Raw genomic sequence first — 18,516 nt, 5'->3', positions numbered from 1 at the left:
TATTGTCTCTCTCCCCATCCCCAGCAGGGTGAGGCTGTATACTTGCTTTGTTCTGCACTGGGGCCCTTTACCAAAGAAGTGACTGGCACACAGTAGGAATGCAAAACTGTTAACTAACCAAAAAGCATGGAAATTATTCAGGCTCAATTTATAGTTTAAAGAACATGGCAAGGGCCTCCCCGGTGGCGCAGCGGTTGAGCGCTGGGTTGCGAAGCTGCCCGCTGCCTCTATAGCGCTGGTTCGATCCCTGGCAGCCAGGCAAGGGTACCACATGGCGTGCAGACCTCTCCTGCTGCCCGCTGCTCCCCTCAGCAGTGTACTTCATCAGTCTGCCTGCTCTGCTCCCCACTCTGGTTCTGGTGAATTCTCTCACCCTCCCGCGCTTCTGACTGTTCCCAGTACTTGTATAAATAAATAAATAAATCTTTAAAACAAACAAAAAAAAAGAACATGGCAGTTTTTCTCTAAAAGCCTCACGTGGCTATGGAGAGATAAAGTAATAACCTGTGTTAATAGCCTGCCACCTTATCTCTGGTTTCCAATCTTTTTGGAAAAAATGCTTTCAATATAAAAATTTTTGTGACCCCTCCTTCCCATAATAGATAGTATATTGCCATTCAATGATTGAGAAAAAATTTAATGAGAAATACCTATCCCGAATCTCATAAATTTCAATGAACTATGTTTTAAAAATGAACCCCGGCATATACAGGAATGGATGGCATAAGTGTGTGAAGTACTTGTTCCTGCGATCGTCAGGCCTGTTATCTGGATGGGGTCCCAGCCTTCCTGGAGAACCTAGGAAATGCTGAGTCTAAGACCCTGTACTCAGGAATCAAGCACAGAATTATAATTTGTAAAAAATCAGCAGCTGCCAAAATTTCAGACAATTATTACCAGCTGTTTGAAGAACTCTCCAACAATAAAATAAGCTACAAACAACTATCCCTCTGCCCAACAGTTCCTCCCACTCATTTACTGAAAGCTCATGTTCTTGCCCTCATTTCTGCTCTCTTCTACTGAGGGATTTCATATACTCCCACAGACCATAGATCAGAAAATTCTGGGGAGAAGATGAATAAAAATGAAATTTTCTCTGGAAACAAACAAGTAAACAATGTCGTCATTTGGGAATCAAAGCATATGCTTTGAAGTCAAAAGAAAAGACTGCTTTTTCACCCCCAAGTAGACAATGAAGTTTTTCCTTTTTTCTTTTTTTTTTTTTAAGATTTATTTATTTATACAGGAACTGGGATATAGGCCAGATGCACGGGAGGGTGAGAGGATTCACCAGAGACAGAGTGGGGAGCAGAACAGGCAGATCCACTGAAATACGCTGCTGAGGGGAGCAGCGGGCACGACAAGAGAGGTCTGCCGCGCCATGTGGGACCCTCGCCAATCAGCCAGGATCGAACCGGTGCTGCAGAGGCTGTGGACAGCTTCACAGCGCTGCACTCAACCACCTGCGCCACCAAGGGAGGCCCTGAAGTTTTTCCTTTTTATTTCTTCTTTTTCAACAAATAAAACCCAAATCTTTTAACATAAATGAGACACCATTTTAAATGTAAGTATAACATCATATAGAGAGGAACCTAGAGACTGTTGGGAGTTCCAGAAGGATGACACTACCTGTAACCTCAACCTTTTATTCACTCACTATTTAAAAAAAAAAATCTCCCTTTAGGGTTTCCCTGGTGGCCTAGGGTTAAATCTCAGCACTATCACTGCTATAGCCTGAGTTCGATCCCTAGCCAGGGAGCTGACCCACATATGGTGCAGCAGACCTCTCTTGTCTCACCTGCTGCTTCCCTCAGCAGTGGATTTCAGTAGTTCTGCTTCCTATTCTATCTCTGATGAATCCTCTCATTCCCCACATCTCTGGCCTGCACCTCAGATCTCCTGTGCGATTTTATATATATATATATATAATATACATACACACACACACGCAGTAAAAAAAATTCTCCCTTTAGCCTAAAGCTTTCTAGGGAATCCCAGCCTATGACAATTCAGGAAGGAAGAAGTTGAATAGAATGCATTTACCAATTTTGTGGGATAAACTAACAAAGTATCCAGCATCACTCCAGCTACTCTCAGGGGCTCATTATAATTTGACACAGTGTAGCTTTTCCTTCAAGATTCTATATAGTTTTTGCTTAAACACAATGGTGGGGTCTCCCTGGTGGCATAAGGGGTTAAGATGCAACCTATGAAGCTATCCTATGAAGCTATCTGCAGACACTGCAGCACAAGTTCCATCCCTGGCCAGGGAGCTACCCACATGGCGCAGCAGACCTCTCCTGCTTGCCCGCTGCTCCCCTCAGCAGTATATTTCAGTAGATCTGCCTGTTCTGCTCCCCACTCTGTCTCTGGTAAATCCTCTCACCCCCCCCACACCTCTGGCCTGTACCCCAGCTCTTGTATGCACAAATAAATCTTTAAAAAAAAAAACAAAAACACAATGGCATGTAACAGCAAACTGAACTGTGGAAACCGAGTTACCAGTGGGGGTGATATTAGAATACCAGCGCATGAAATACAGTGAACAAACTGAAGTCTGTTCCTTCCCATCGAGGCTGCGTGAACTTGGAGGAGCCAGAGCAGAAATATGAGCCTCCTGAGCCAGAGGCCGAGAAGTCACACATATTTCTCCTTGGGATGGTGGGTCTTGTGTAGGCAGACTCACAACAGTAGGCACGAAGCTAGCTACTGAAAACTTGGAAAAGCCCTTTTGTTCTTCTCCTACTACAGAATGAAAGATCTGGATAGCTACACCTGCATTTACAGCTCTTCTGTGTTTCTTGCTCCTCAACATGCAGATCAGAAACTTCGAATAAGCCTAAAGAGGCCAAATCATCAGCCCTTTATTTAGCAAATAGCCACCATTCGCGGAATGACTGTATGGAAGTAGTATTCCCACAATCTTGGGAGGCACTAATACAACTCTGCCAACAATATCCAGGTCGAATAAATAAAGACGCACTGATTCCAATCTGCAGGCTGGAGATGTAGACCTGGCATTGTGCTTTGGTACAGTTCTCTCTTTTCTTTCTTAAAGTCTCCAAACCCTGAAATTACTGCTTAGGTTGCACGTAGTCAGAAGGAAGCCACATGCTTCAGGGAGAAACTGGACTGTGATTTCTAAGGTAGGGGCTTAGCTGACTGCATGTCCATGACCTGAGGGTACTGGCTGAAGTGCAGACTCCTGGGCCAAAATCCCCATCCCTGCACCTGAGCCTTTTTGTGGGGGTCGGGAGGGGAGTCTAGGACAAAGCACAGGAACCTGCACTTGTCATCCACATCCCTGATGGATCTGGCGCAGGCCACTCACACACCAAGCAACTACTGGCAGAATTTGTAAGAGATGCAAAATTATTTTCTGGATATAAATATTATTTTCTGTTTTGAAAGATAATGGGCTTCAAGTAAGAGCCTAAGGTGAGGAGCCCAAGTTGGTTACAGAACCAAAAAATCCCTCTATCATCCTTCTGGAAATTCCTCTTGAATCTGGTGTGTAACTGAAATCAGTGCACACTGTCATTAAACTTTCCAGTTGGTTTTGTTTATCTACTTAACCAGAAGGTGTGATCCTGGGAGGCAAGCACTTGGGCCGAGATAGCCATTTTTAAATATTTTCAACATTATCTAGTTCTCTTAATAAATATGTATTATGCCCTCAATCAACACATTTTAATTTTGGACGAAGCGCACCTTGGTTCCTCTAAAATTTGCTTTAGCTGCTGAGGCATGACGACACCTCCCTGGTGGGGACTGCGTCTGCTTGCAGGGGAGGAGGGGACGCCACACCTAACATTCATGAGGAACCGGCAGCTGCCGCTGAGGCTCCATGAGCCCGCCATGAGGAAAGGCAGACACCAGGTAATAGCTTTGACAGATTACTTGGCCAGGGAAATCAAGCCCTGGGGTGTTACGGCCTCTCTTTGGCCTATAAACCTGTTTGAAAAACCTGTTTCTCAGAATTTATTAAAGCTTTAGCTCAATTGAGGTCAGCATTATAGTAATGTCAATAATTCTCAGCTTCCAGGCAGGGCAGTACAATTCATCATTAACTTTATTTTCATGGAAAGGCAACTTTGGGGGGAAACAGCTCTAACTTAAGCTGTTTTATTGTGATTTTCTTTCCCTTAAGAAATAGTTCTGCCAATATCATTTCCTTAGGATTTTGCGCTTTCTAAGCTTTAGCACCCTCCAGTACCTGAACTGATTCTCCCAATCAGAATGGTGCTGACAAGGCAAGATTTGGGCCATCACCAGGCTTCCAGAAAAAAAATCAAATAAGCCACCGGGGCTGGAAGTAATTTTCAATAATTGGGACTTGAGGATGTGTCCAAATCACTTCTGCCGTTAGCCGCTGCTCAGGGGGCATGAGACGGAGCTGAACTGCCCACTGGAATATTCTGGTAGGGTCCTTTTCTTTCTCTGAGGAGCCAAAAGCTTAATGAATAATACATTATTCTTCCTCCCACTCTGAACAGGCAGCACCACATCTGGCCAGCTGTTGGGGTGTTAAGCACAACCACTGGGGGGTATGGTCCCCTGTGCTGGGTTTAGAGGGACTTCCAAGGGGCTAGCTACAGTCACTTCGCTACGAGACTGCCCTCTTTTCTTCTGGAAACTGAAGAAGGAAAAGGTCTCACGAGTGACACTTCTTAGTCAAGCCTTGCCATTGACATAAGGTGGGAAAGGTGCTTCTTCACCCCAGGACAGCAGCGTGATTTCTCCCTGGGGGGAGGAGAGGGAATCTGTGTATTTAGACGCCTGTGCTCCTAAAACACAAATTTATTAAGATGGAAACAACTTCAAGCTTTAGGGCTACTCTAAGTTGATTTGCTAACAGTGAACCAAACTGAAAACAGTGGCACAGAGTGAGCTGGATCTCATCACGTGACACTGGAGACCCATCTGGTCCTGTTATGGGCCCTGTGGGCAAGGGTCTCAGTCTTATTTCTTTTTGTTTTCTCAGTACCCAGAAAGATACCTGGGGTGCACAAGCTCTAAATAAATGCTTGCAGTTTATATGAATGTATTCTTTTCCATGGTATGAAAAATGGCTTAAGAACAACAGTCACTTGGTGACCAGTAGAGGGCAATAAAGTTAATTTAAAAATAGCCTGGAAGGCTATTTCCTCAGTACTACCCTTCAGTCTCTGATTCTACTTGAATTCAGCTTCTAGACTCATGTACACAATAGGGTTCGATTTCTGCCCCCCCTCCCCCCACAGTAGAGACGAGAAGGGGGTAAACTTGAGGGTGTGCCTGGCCGGTGTGCCTTGATTCACACACCTCAGCACTTGCTATTGGGCTAGTTCCTGGCCTACGAGAGATCACCTGATACAAGAGAACTCTTAGAAATCAAAGACCCCTGGGTAGCATGTGGGCAGTGATTCTGGTTGTAAGTTCCTGTGGTAGAAAACAGTATCACAGTAAGATACCAGTTCCATGTAAAAGAATCATCCCAACACAAATACACTTTCAGAGGGAAGCTTGCACTCCCATGTTCACTGTAGCACTGTAGCAATCTCTTTTGATTGCTGAGTAGTAGTCCATATAATGGTATATACACAACGGACTACTACTCAGCAATCAAAAAAGATAAACTCATGTCATTTGCAGCAAAAGGATGGAGCTGGAGGAGATAACACTAAGCTAAATAAGTGAGAAGGAGAAAGACAACTACCAGATGGTGTTGATTGTATATGAAATACAGAGAAACCAAAGTCTCAGATAAAGCCAAATTCAAAGATTAACCCTTGAAAGCAGATTCTAAAACTGAGATATTCGTAGGGGGAGGGGAAAAGTGGGGCGAGCACACAATGGGGAGGGAGCACAGTGGACTTTAATGGTAGACTATGGGTGCTTTGGCGGGGAACACTGGGGTAACAGCCCTGGAAGGGGTCAATTCTATACTTAGAAAATACAAACACCAACGTAAACCAAGGTTACCTCAATAAAATAGAGAATCATCCCACCACACACTCATATTTATGTACATATATAAGATCAGATGAAAATGTAAACTGCAGTTATGACTACATGGTGGAACAGAAAGGGTTTTGATATTATGCCTGCTTTCTTCTGGATTTGGACTTTTATAGTGAATAGACATTTCTTCTAGATTAAAAAAAAAGTCTATTATGTAGCACAGCCCTTCCCAGCCAAGAAGGTAGGCATACTGCCCCTGAGACCAACTTCCCCAGGTCTGCCTTGTCTTCACCAGCACCCCCTCTACCCACAGTGAGTAGAGGAGCAGAGGGCTTCCCGACTCTGAGACGTTCCACTGCAGCCCTATGCGGGTCAGGGGCCCTATGCGGCCTCACAGATTGCTTGAGCTTTGTGGGAGCAGCAAGCACAATCACCTTAAGGAGGGGCTTTTCTTCCCCATTTCATTTTTTGATATTGCACTATTCTAGCTCTGCAGAGCCCTGAATTTTCTCCCGTGTTATTTTTAGTCCTCCTCGCAGGTAAAGGAAAAAAAAAAGTCAATCAGGGTTTCTGGCATGTCAGCTTTTCATAAAGAGAACGCAAAGTGGAGCTCCCAGCAAGCCTCATCAAACACAGGATTTATGTGAGGCCTTTCATCTGCCCCCAGTTAAAATGTTCCCTGCCAGGCAGCTGGGAGTGTGCTCAACCATCATTTGAAAAGGCCTTACTTTAAGGACTGGATACAGTGGCTCAAATGCTGCTTCAGTTCTTCTTCCTTTTCATAGGACTCCAGCACACCGTGGGCTTCGTCGTGGTGATAGCAGTAGATTTTATAAATGTCTTCCAGTGGCCCTTTCATCTTCAAGAAGACTTCCCCTGATAAATGCAAAACAAAAGGAAAATGACATCAGGTGAGACCCTGCTGGTATTTCACAAGCTTGTAATCTGACAGTGTGAGTAGCATTAAAAATTGGATGGGGGTTTGAATCCCAGAGGACCTCCTAAAAGTTAGAGGGAGAAAAAGTGAGGTTGGCCCCTTACCCAAGGTTATTGTAGAGAGGGCAGAGAGCAGGTGACTTCTCCCCCTTTTCTTTTCCATCCCATCTCCATCTTTTTTCCTTGCTCCTTCCTTTCTTTGATAGCCCAAAGGATGAAGAGATTAACAGAGAGCAGCACAGGAAAGCTGGCTTTCTCAGAGGTGACTGTCTCCTCGGCTGGCGGCAGGCCCTGGCTACAGTCGGCCTGTGGGGGCTTGGACCCGGCTATGCTACCAACCTGGACATGCCATAACTTGGACAAGTCCCTGAACCTGTTTCCTCAACTAGGAACATGGGGGAAAGATCCAATTCCACAGGATCATTGTAAAATGAAAAGAGGTAATGTGCATAAAGTTTTATGAACAGGACATACACATCAAATACTTGAAACCATAGCAGCTGATAATTTCTTAAAGGTATGGACGGGACAAGGTAAATTGTTTTACTGGTTTTTATTCCACTCCCATTTCTAGAGGTTCTCTGAAAGGAAAGCAACAGAATTAGAGAAATAACATGCTTTCCACATGTGATAATATAAAGAATCGGCTAGCATTCCTGTTAAAATATCAATTGGATGGCATCATTAATCAGGGTTATGACTGTCGCTTCAAAAAGTAATGTGGGCTAATTGTAAAAGCATTACACTATTATGATAAAATTGGGTCTATAACTGAGGGCCCTGGATGAAGGTTTGATGTAATCACTCACTCCATCACTTTATGACATGCTTTAAGCGTCCACTACCCAACCCAGCACTGCGATTAGGTGACTGGGGAGACACAGGAGAGATATGATGTCTGCTTTCCAAAACACTGCAAGTTTGGTATCGCTAATGATCTGGGGCTGAGCTGATTAGGAGTGACATGAAGCTGCTGATGTGGACCCATGGCAGCCCCTCCTTCTACAGAAACAGAGGCACCTTTGTATCTTCAACAGGTCTTGCAAACGACTACTTAACTCCTTCTATATGCAGAGTTAAGAGGTTTTTTACTGATATTAAGTTAAGGATGAGTAAATAAGTTTAAACAAATAAATGGTTTTCCCAAGCTCCTGTCAGGAGGTGGTGGAATGGTGGTGGTCAATTTTCTGCTTGTTCTATCATAACAATAGCCAGTGGGCTTGCAAGAAAGAAAAAAACAGGACAAAACTGCCTCTACCTATTTTATTTATTTATTTATTTATTTTTAAAGATTTATTTATTTATTTATACAAGCACTGGGTACAGTCCGAAGTGTGGGAGGGTGAGAGAATTCACCAGAGCCAGAGTGGGGAACAGAACAGGCAGAGTGATGAAACACACAGCTGAGGGGAGCAGCGGGCGCAGCAGGAGAGGTCTGCGCTCTATGTGGGACCCTCACCAGTGGCCAGGGATCGAACTGGAGCTGCAGAGGCTGCGGGAAGCTTCGCAGCCCAGTGCTCAACTGCTGCGCCACCAGGGGAGGCCCTACCTATTTTAAATGAGAACAAAAACCCAGTTTACATAAGCTGACAAGTTGTATTTCAGAGTGTAGGCCCAGAAGAGTATCCACTGTCCTTGAGGTGACCTTTCAATGCTTGGACCCAAAATGCCATGGTAGACAACCTAAGATACCCAAGTACCACTTTCAGAGGGTATTTAGTCTGTGGCAGTTCTGGACCCAAACTCCAGTGACACCACGATTCAGTAGAAAGTCACCCATCAGACTCTAGACTCCACCCACCTGCATTTCCCATATTTGCTCCTCAACCTCATCAGCACTGCCCACGGTTCCATCCTCGGGAGACCTACTAAGCCTGGCCGCCAGTCAGGTGACCACGCATTAAATAGATTCTTTTCTTTAGAGCTGGTGATGTGGTTTGACAGTGGGCCCACAACCGGCGACAGGGAGAGGCCTCATTCTCCCCTTAGCTTTGCTGAACACGGTGCAAGAAGATACAACTGGAAGAACTCCACACCCAGAATCAGAAATCACTGTCCTTGAGGATTAGCATGGTGACTTTGGGAATCACCTTTTTAAAAAAATTTGTGAAGTGGAAATAACAGTACATCTCAAGATGACTGAGAATTAAATGGATGTTAAAAATGTCTGGCACTAGCTGCTCAGTAAAATGTCACCGTCTCTTATGGAGACTACTCTCTTCAGAATGAGACCACCAGTACTTTTACATGATCACATTCTTTTCTAATTTACATCCAGCAATACATGACTTTCTCCTTGCCTTTTCATTGCATGGGGTTTCCCTGTGATTGTATTTATACTGTGTGTGGTTTGCTTTTTAATTGTATTTTCTTTATTTTCGATCTTTAAGGAAAGCCATGACTGCCAGCATCCTTGGAACTGAAAGGAGGAAGAAATCTTGTTTTGGTTCTGGGATTTCCCTGAGCTGGTGACTTCTACCAGTGTGAGTCTGGCCACACAAACAGTAAGGGATAGAGGGGTCGCCAGAAGAGAATAAAACAGGACAGCGACTAAGACATGAGCATAAGATGAGGCAGCCTCCCAGTCACAGTGCCAGGCAGCCAGCGGGAGCAAGGGCTCTGGCCAGTGAGGGAAGGAAGGTCCTCATGGGAGAGAGCGCCTGGCTCTGTGGACACACAGGGTCCAAGACAAGACGGAAGTGTAAACAAGTGTGTTCACCAGAAAGTAGCTAAAGGGAGAGACAGCTCTGGGCTATCATGAGGCAGAGGTAAGCACAGTCTGATGAATTCATAGTAGGATCAAACAGAAATGCCAAACACAAATGACAAAGGCATTTATTTTACCACAAACTATTAATTATAAATTCCCTTATATTTATTTTCTTGAATAGAAATGGTCTTGTTGGAAAGAATTTATCGCTCTCCCTTTAACTGCAGAATCAAATGATTTTTATTCTTTTCCAAGTAAAATTCTGTAGGGTGCTAATGATAATTATTAAAGTCAAAAGCTACTTAAGCACTCCAATTGAAGTCATTTATGCACCCAAAGACCAAGCACAACAGGGATGGGAGAATGTTCCAGTTCCCTCCCAGCCCCACCAATGTATTCTGCTTCATAATAGCGCAGATGAAGCGATGTGTCTTGCAGGAGAAAGTGATTCTGTTTCCACGGTAACATAACTCTGGGCTGCATTTCTTGGATGATGAAGGACAGCTGCTCTGTCTAATGCATGTGGGTTTGAAGGGATGATGAGCAGTGCAGGAGGGACTGAGCCCAGACCAGTGGAGGTAATTTTACCTCCGGCTGCCTGTCACAAAGGTGCTAGAATCCTATAAAATAAACATAACTTTTGTGTGCTTCTTTTTAAAATTTCTACCATCCAAGAATTTCTGCACTGGCTTCACCAAAAGCAATCGCCATGCAAAGGAGGAGGAAAAAGGCATCCTCGTTTTCCCTCAGTGATCTCCTCTACAAACAGCTTCCAAACACATCGAACCTGTTTTATGTCTAGCTATCAGTACTCCTAATTTGAAAACTGCTGCATTCATTATTGCAAATGCTCCTCGTCGGTACTCCCAAACCCCAGGCTGGGCCACACCAAACAACATGTGTGGCCTCTGTGTAATTCTGACCCTACTCCAAGAAGTTTTTTTTCCCCTGTGGGTACTTAAATCAGGTAAAACCAAATCTATTTAAGAGATCTTCTTGTCTGAGCCCTTGTTTAGGAAAATGACATGAAAAGAAATGAAGTAGCTATATTCTACTCTTCCTCCTATTTCGGCAATAATGTAATGACATTTAGGAATTCTGCTTAATGAGTGACCAGTTTTCATCTAGCACTTTGGCAGGTATTGTAGATTGAAAGAACACTTCCTTCTAGAATCTTCCATATGTTGCTAAGGGAGTGAGAAGGGCAAGCTCCAAGGTACTACACTCTGTGAACAGTAGGACGACAGAGCTATGAAGTGCAGAGGCGAAACTGAGGTGTTCTTAAGGGCCTAGAAGCTACTCACACAATGGCCTGCCCTGGAAAGAGCTAAGAGGGTGAATACACAGACACACCCAGGGAATACGGTGGGTCCAGAGCTGCAGGGAAGACCCCCAAGAGATGGTACTGGCAGCAGGGGCCAGATTTTGAAGGACCTGGATATATCACCAAGAAGTCGGAACAGACAGAGAAGTCTTCTCAGAGAAGACCCAGTCACCTCAGCAGTGTGTTTCAGAAAGATTAGTCATATTAAAGATGGCAATTGGAGAAGGAATTAGTGAGACTAGAAAAGGGAAAACAGGGCCTCCCTGGTGGTGCAGGCGGTTGAGCACCACACTGTGAAGCTCTTTGCAGCGTTTGCAGTGCTGGTTTGATCCCGGCTGGCAGGCGAGAGTCCCACATGGCGCAGCAGACCTCTCCAGTCTAGCCTGCTGCTCCCCTCAGCAGTGTATTTCAGCCAGTCTGCCTGTTCTGTTCCCCGCTCTGTCTCTGGTGAATCCTCTCACCCTCCAGTGCATCTAGCCTATACCCCAGCACTTGTAAAAATTAAAAAAAAAAAAAAAAAAGGGAAAAAAATGGAAAGACTTCCATAATAACCCAAGAACTACCTAAATTACAAAACCAGGAAGTCACAGCAGTTAAGAGGGAGAGCCCTAGATTTGGATTGCTAGGTTTCAATAAGATTTTGTAACTTGGCCAAGATCATGCATCTAGAATCAGATGAGCCAACCTGATATTTAAACTCTGCACTCTCACCCTTACTCACTAATGTCTCATTATAGAATAAGCCTCCATTTAAGTGAAAACAAGAGCTAAATTTCTAAAGATTCAGAACCCACTTCCTATCTAGACAGCCTACTTAAGTCAAGATAGTCCAGATCATTCCCCAGAGCACTCAGACCTACAAATGTAAACCTCTGTGCTTAAACTTGAACCTCCCCCAAACCACACTGTTATTATTGAGCAAAATTCCTCTCCTGCTTTATCTAAGTATCAGGAACACTTCCCCTTTGGCATTAGCACTGTGAATCATGACTTCTTATTCGTGTCACATAAAGACAGAGAAATGGGACACCTGTGCTTTTCATTCTCTGCTAATATCACTTTGGAATTGTAACCTCAGGTGAGTTTATCTTATGAAAGGTAAACTCCACTTTGGTGGAAGATTTAGTGATGGAAATTGCCAGTCAAGTCTATCGATGCTACTGTGCATGGTCCTACGATTCTCTAGCCATGTAAAATTGTTGTCCTTAGGAAGAACTTCCCACACTCTCCAGCCTTGAGGCACCATGCCATCTGTCATTTAGAAAGGCTTTTGCTCCAAGCTACACCTTTCTAAATCCTTCAAGGGCACGCTCAAAAGCCACCTTCCAAATCAAATTTTCCCTCATCATCTGGATTGAATTGATTAATCGCTTCTCTGCAAACCTGTATTCATCAGCTGTTGCTGCAGAGAAAAAACAACAACAAAAAAACACTCCCAAACTTCAGGGCTTAAGACCAGGTTACGTCAGCATGAGCAGGGCTCAGTGGGGAGGTTTGTCTCCATGCATGTTGATGGGCTTGTCATGGTTTGCCGTCAGTGGGCAGAGGCCAGCTAGCCATGGAGAGCCCTACTCTCCCACCCAAGGCCTGGACCGTGGACTGGAATGACCTGGTATTTTGAGTCTTCCCTTTCCCTGAGCAGAGAGTGGAGGTCACAGTGGATCATTGTGCCACATTCTATTGGTCAGAATAAGTCACAAAACTAGACGAGGTATAGAAGTCAGGAAACTTAAATATGACTCCCAACTCCTTCTTCAAATACAGCCTTACTGTTTTAGTCTTTTTCATAAATTTTTCCTCAAAATTGAAATATACAATTAGTAAATTTGACATTGGGAACATTATCAATTGAAGCTTCTCTGTAAATTATAATATTTTTAAATTTCCAAATCATGAACTAATTTCATACTTACAAAAGTTGAAAATATACCTGCAGTTTCCAATTATCCCTCACCCAGCTTGCCCAAGGTATACATCTTACAGAAGCATGGGATAGCCAGGGGAAATGAAGTCAGTGCAGTAGTGTCACCTAAACTACACACCTTACTGGTGTCTGAACACAAACGTTCTCTTACTGTTCTAGAAGTCTATCTAGGCTCCCACTTGCAATTATAGGTGGATCCTCCTTAGTCCTCTGTGGTCTTTAAAAGTTCCTTTTAAGTGTTGCCTTATTTTTCATGACCTCAACATTTAAGAAGAGCATTGGCCAGTCATTTTGTTGAGTGTTCCTCATTTGAGTCTGTCCACCAATGTCTAATGTTTTCTCAGGTTTGGATATAATTACACATATTTTGGACAGACGTGTCCTATCCCCGCAGATTGCTACATCACAAGGTTCAAGGTGTGAATGGGCATCATTTCTTACTATTATTGGATCACTTGACCACTGCCTGGTTTCTCACTTAAGGGTGATGTCTTCCTTTGTGGTTATCAGTGATTCAGAAGACACTTGGGAACTACCAAAGGTAGTTGCACCCACCAACTCCCCCTCCCACAAGTGGGGTTTTCCTGCAGTCATTACAACTGCAGTGCTTCTGAATGGCAATTTTCTATTTTCCTCTTTCCTTTTATATTTATTCACTGACATCTGCTGAAAGGAAGAACTTTGCCTTATCTCATTTATTCATATCACTATGGACTTGATAATTTATTTTATTCTATGGGTTATAGTCCAATACTAACATTATTTTGCCTTGAAGATGTAAACTATAATATTTTTACTGGGAAAATATAAGCACAGAGTCATCTAATACATTCAAAAAATTCTGCTTAATGGAAGATACTAAAATTCTGATTATATATACAGAGATATGTATAAATATTTGAGCTGAAGTATTTTCAGCTCAATACTGTTTTGCCATCTTCACATTCCATTTTTTATTTTAAACAAAAGAAAACTCGCCAAATTGCTTCTACTTATGATTTTCAAATATTTTTCCAAATGAACATTGGAAAATCTGATTACAGAACACAATTATTTGTCTTATTAAATAGGAGCTCCATCAAAAACTTCCGTCCATAAATTTTCCAAAGTATAATTACAGAATTTTAAAATGAAGTATTTTCTACTGCATAAACTCTCATTGTTTACAATTTTTACCTAAATCTTTGTTTTGGTAGGGATGAATTTCAGTGTCACCCCCCACCCCTCCACTTGCAGGCTTTATCCTCAATAACTGAAATTGCAGATTAAAAAGTTGAAGATAGTTTTTCCCTCTGCTGAAGACTTCAATTGAAGATGTCCAACTGACTAGGAATAAAATGCCATTTCTAAAAGCTGGTTAGCGATCAGAAGCAAGGCAAGTACATACTTTCATGATTAGTTTTTCAATTAGCATCAACTTTATTCTCCAAATTCTATATATAGCTGACTCTAACTTTATGTATATATATAGCCATGTGTGAACTTTTACTACATTCACCATTTCAATTAGTAAAACGCCATTATTACACAGGCACTAAATCAATTCTAAGGGCACTTCTGCTTCACAGATATCTCACTTTTCAGTAAAAGCATTACTTAACATAATGCTATGTTCTACCAAAATATGTAATAGTATAATTTTTAAATTGCAGTCTTATTTACAAAGAAGTCAGAAAAATCTACTTTGGACAAAATAAACTTCCAAAAAGTTTTCTTTGATTCATGAATTGGATTAACATTTTTTGAATCGTTATTGAAATTAATTGACTCTCTGTTAGACTCATCTGCTCACACTGACATAAAATTGTCAGAGTGTATCTGTCAGTAAAGCCCTCTGCTAATGCTGTCACCTCACCACCAGCCACTGCTTTACATTTCTCATCAGCCGAGGGAAGCTCAGAATTTAAAAGTAGTGAAATTAATTTAGGATAACTGTCACTGGACCTAAATGAAGTCCTGCTGCCTGAAGTGATATGTAAACACACTTCCCGCAGCTGCATGAGTTAAATCACATACTTCGAAGACAGTCTTTTAAAAAATTAGCTGCTCCTTCAGCATATTTCTGCTTTCCACTGCCTTATGCCAATGACAGCACTGCGGTGAGTGGTGGTTATTTTCTGCCATATATTCATCATCAACTTTCTTGAGAAACAGAAAATCAATATTCAATTTTTATTAAACGTGCTTACACTAACCCCTTGCTTCTGAAAGGGTTTATTGCAAAATAAAATAAGCATAACCAAATAATGGAAAAGTTATAGATAGATTTATATCAGACTATAAACAACCCAGCTGCTGTAGCAATAGTGTCCACATACTCTAGCACGACTGTGAGCCTTTGCTTCCTGTGCACAGTTCACTGACATTTGATCTTTAATCTCCCCATTAATCTTTAATCTCCTGGTGGTTTCATGGCTCCCAGGTTATGATGTGAGCCCTCAGCGTGAGCCAGGACACAGCTCGCAGTCTACCCAGGGGACAGCAGGGTTTGAGTCTCAAATATGCCCCAGCCAACAGAGCAGGAAGTAGTCAGCGTTGCTAGTTGCTCTTGCCCAGAGGTGATCATCTAAAGCTAAATTACCTTCCAAAGGGCTTACTTCCATCATCATATTGAGAGAGCCTCAACCTTTGAGTTAGGGGAGAGACACAAACACTCCACTCACAAGAGGAACTTTTAATCACAGCAGTGATTGATTGGATTTAAACTTGTCTGAAAGAGAAATCTCTTTGAGCCTGCTGGCCTTGAGGTCTGTGAAACACCACAAACAGCCAGGTGGTTTCTTTAACCTTTGGACAACACTGGTCTTGCTTACTAAACATTAGATGGCCCATAAATGCTTAAGAAGGTCAGTTCATGCCATTTGTACAACTCTGGTTTTCATTAGCAAATAGGGACAATGAATTAAGACAGAAGGTGGTGTGTGTTTGTGTCTAATTGTGTGTCCCCAAGACAGGATCCCCATCAAATGGGTAATGGTGGTTATTTTGTGGGTTATTTTGTCATGGACGGCACATGAAAAGGACTCTTGCTGTCTTTCTGTGTTAATAGTCTGGTAAGTACCATTTAGTCCATATTATGAGTAAATAGAAAAAAAATGATGAAACTTTTTTTTGAGAATTCTTAACCTATGTGGCACTATGTATATGATATCCTAGATGTGGTGACTGCCTTCATGAATTCACAACATGTCACTAACTTTGAAAGGAAAGAATAAAAATTTGGCTCAGTAACACAACTGTACTTTTCCCCCCCAAAAAAAATCTTACCAGTGTAAGAAAATAACCCATACAGTCTGAGAGGAAAAACTTATTTAGAAAGCAAATGATGTAGAAAAAACAAAAAGGGCAGATAGAGTAGAACTTGTGTGTTTTATAAATCATATAAACTCTTCATTGAAAATAATGGACAATTCAGAAATCAATCAATTCATAGACATAAGATCTGCAAGCCATTTGGACTCAAGTCACTAAAGCTATTAAAGTCTTTAAATATTTAATTCTTTAAGGATCAAGTAAGTGGTAGCCATAAAACAAAATGAGAGAACATCTGGAAGGCAGAGAGGTTGAAAAGATTGAAAATTAAAAAGCAAATGGTGTACTTAGTGCTACTGTGGGATTTCAGAAAATGGATAGAAACCCATTTGAAAATAAATACAGAGTTTGTGTAATTACAATGAGCCTGAAGGAAGATGGTTTAGCATTTATACATCTCCTGGGAAGCTTGATGAGTCAGAGACATCAAACCCAAGCAAAGGAGGTTATTGAAATATTATTTCCTGTTGTGCTATAGAACTGGAGCAGAGAATAAACATACCAATGACTTGCAGGGCTGGTTCCACATCTGTGGTAGCCGCTTCCAGTGATGCCAGCAGCTTGGCTGAGATCTGATGCACGGATTCAATGTTGCTAAACAAGCTATCCATGTCCAGCCCATCGATCTGAAGAAACACAAACAGTGAGCCAGCAATGGAGAGAAGCCTTGTTTCAGACACTTTCTGCCACTCAACAACATGCATTTTATAGGCCACCCCAGGCTGCCTCTATCCAGTCTTCCTGTAAACATTCTTCTTTGGGATTTCTAGACCAAATGTGCAAATTTTTTTATTGATTTATTTTTTATTTATTCCTGCATCAAGAACTGGGGTATAGGCGAGAGGTGTGAGGGGTGAGAGGATTCACCAGAGACGGAGTGGGGAGCAGAGCAGGCAGATCGACTGAAATACACTGGTGAGGGGAGCAGTGGGGAGAGAGGACAGGTGGGTCAGCTCCCTGGCTTGGGATCAAACTTATGCTGCAGTGGCTGGTGATAGCTTATTAGAGCTGAGTCTTAACCCCTGCGCCACCAGGGAGGCACCCTTTCAAATGTGCAATTTTTCTCAGCAGAAATCGGATGGAACATCTGTTACCTCTAGTCCTTTGTTTTGGCTAAGTTTTAATGAGTTGAGTACACATCTATACTGTCCTGTAAGGACCAGGTGGGAGGATGCGGGCAGCCAAGTGGGCGCTCTTGTGATGCCTTCTAAGATGGTGTGGACCAGTGCTGGCACTTCCCTGCTTATATAGCATGAGTCAGAAGTTACTCTAGGCAAGTCCTATTTTCAAAGTTCTTCCAAAACCACAGATGTTCTAAAAGCAATGACAAGTAGATGTGCTGAGTTGCTTCCTGCTTTATTTCTTAAAAGAAATACGAATGAAAATCTTCACCAAACATGTTCTGCTAATTACAGACTCATCATATTTTGTAACTTCATGCATACCCTCAAAAACCAGTGCAATTATTCCTAGATCTTGTAGCTGGTGCTTCTAATAATTCATTCATTCATCCACCCTTTCATTAAATATTTTCTGAGCACCTTCTATATATAACAAGAATTATACTAAGCCAAACACTGTCACAGGGACTGGGAGATTAAGAGGGATGGCCAGCTACCCTGAGTTATCTAAGTAGAATGCAGTGAGATTCCTGTCCTCACTTTTGCTGGGTCTCACTCAAAATCTTTCTTTGGAGTTTAAGTCACATCGTCTTTCATAACTAGTGTCTAGTTGGGGGATGATTAGATTAGTATACACACCAATGGCTGCCATGGGTACAAGGAGTAGGTACCTTTATCTATAGCTTACTGTATGTGGCATTATAGGTGAGTAGCCATCATTAATGATCAAGTCTTAAGGGAACATCATAGGTAGAAAGCAAAATTGCTAGTCTAAAGCCAGGAAAGCAAATTAAAGGACCCCACAAGGAGTTCAGCTAAGAAAGAGAAAAAGGGTCCGAGAAATTAAGGAAAATTAGGAACAAAGAATGGAGAAGCAGTGGATATGCAAGAATTTGGAGATGAAAACACGGTAACTTGTTCCTCAAGCTCTCAGTATCCATTCCTCTAGGTGACAAAGTCTATTTAGGTGGCAAGAAGGAGGCTCATCTTTGTATCCCATCTCCTTGCAACACTGATTCACCTTTTGTTCTCCATCCTGGGCATGGTTATTATTTTGATAAAGATAGCCTGTCATTAAACACAGGAGCATTAATTTATGTTGCACTTTGTTTAACACTGACTGACGATGTTTCAGCTCTCAAATATGGTCTTGCTGCACACAGTTTGTTCAAGCATCTTGGGAAATTCCTCATCTTTTTTGATCACCAGTCTAATCCTGAAGCTAACTCCCAGGCTCATTCCTGAC

At 42.4% G+C, this 18,516-nt stretch overlaps 1 protein-coding gene across 1 annotated transcript in view; it reads right to left on the bottom strand.

The window, feature by feature from the left end:
- ARHGEF38 (Rho guanine nucleotide exchange factor 38) overlaps positions 1-18,516 on the bottom strand; it is a gene marked incomplete at both ends in the record, with an annotated part of 83,420 nt that overhangs the window by 24,666 nt on the left and 40,238 nt on the right. The window contains 2 exons of the mRNA XM_084251781.1: positions 6,672-6,819; positions 16,652-16,775. Coding sequence (XP_084107907.1) covers positions 6,672-6,819; positions 16,652-16,775 — 272 coding nt within the window. The remainder of the gene's footprint in view (positions 1-6,671; positions 6,820-16,651; positions 16,776-18,516) is intronic.

The sequence above is a fragment of the Talpa europaea genome (genome assembly GCF_964194135.1).
Source record: "Talpa europaea genome assembly, chromosome: 13".
In the NCBI taxonomy this organism is placed as follows: domain Eukaryota; kingdom Metazoa; phylum Chordata; class Mammalia; order Eulipotyphla; family Talpidae; genus Talpa; species Talpa europaea.
This window is presented reverse-complemented; position numbering and strand designations above follow the sequence as displayed.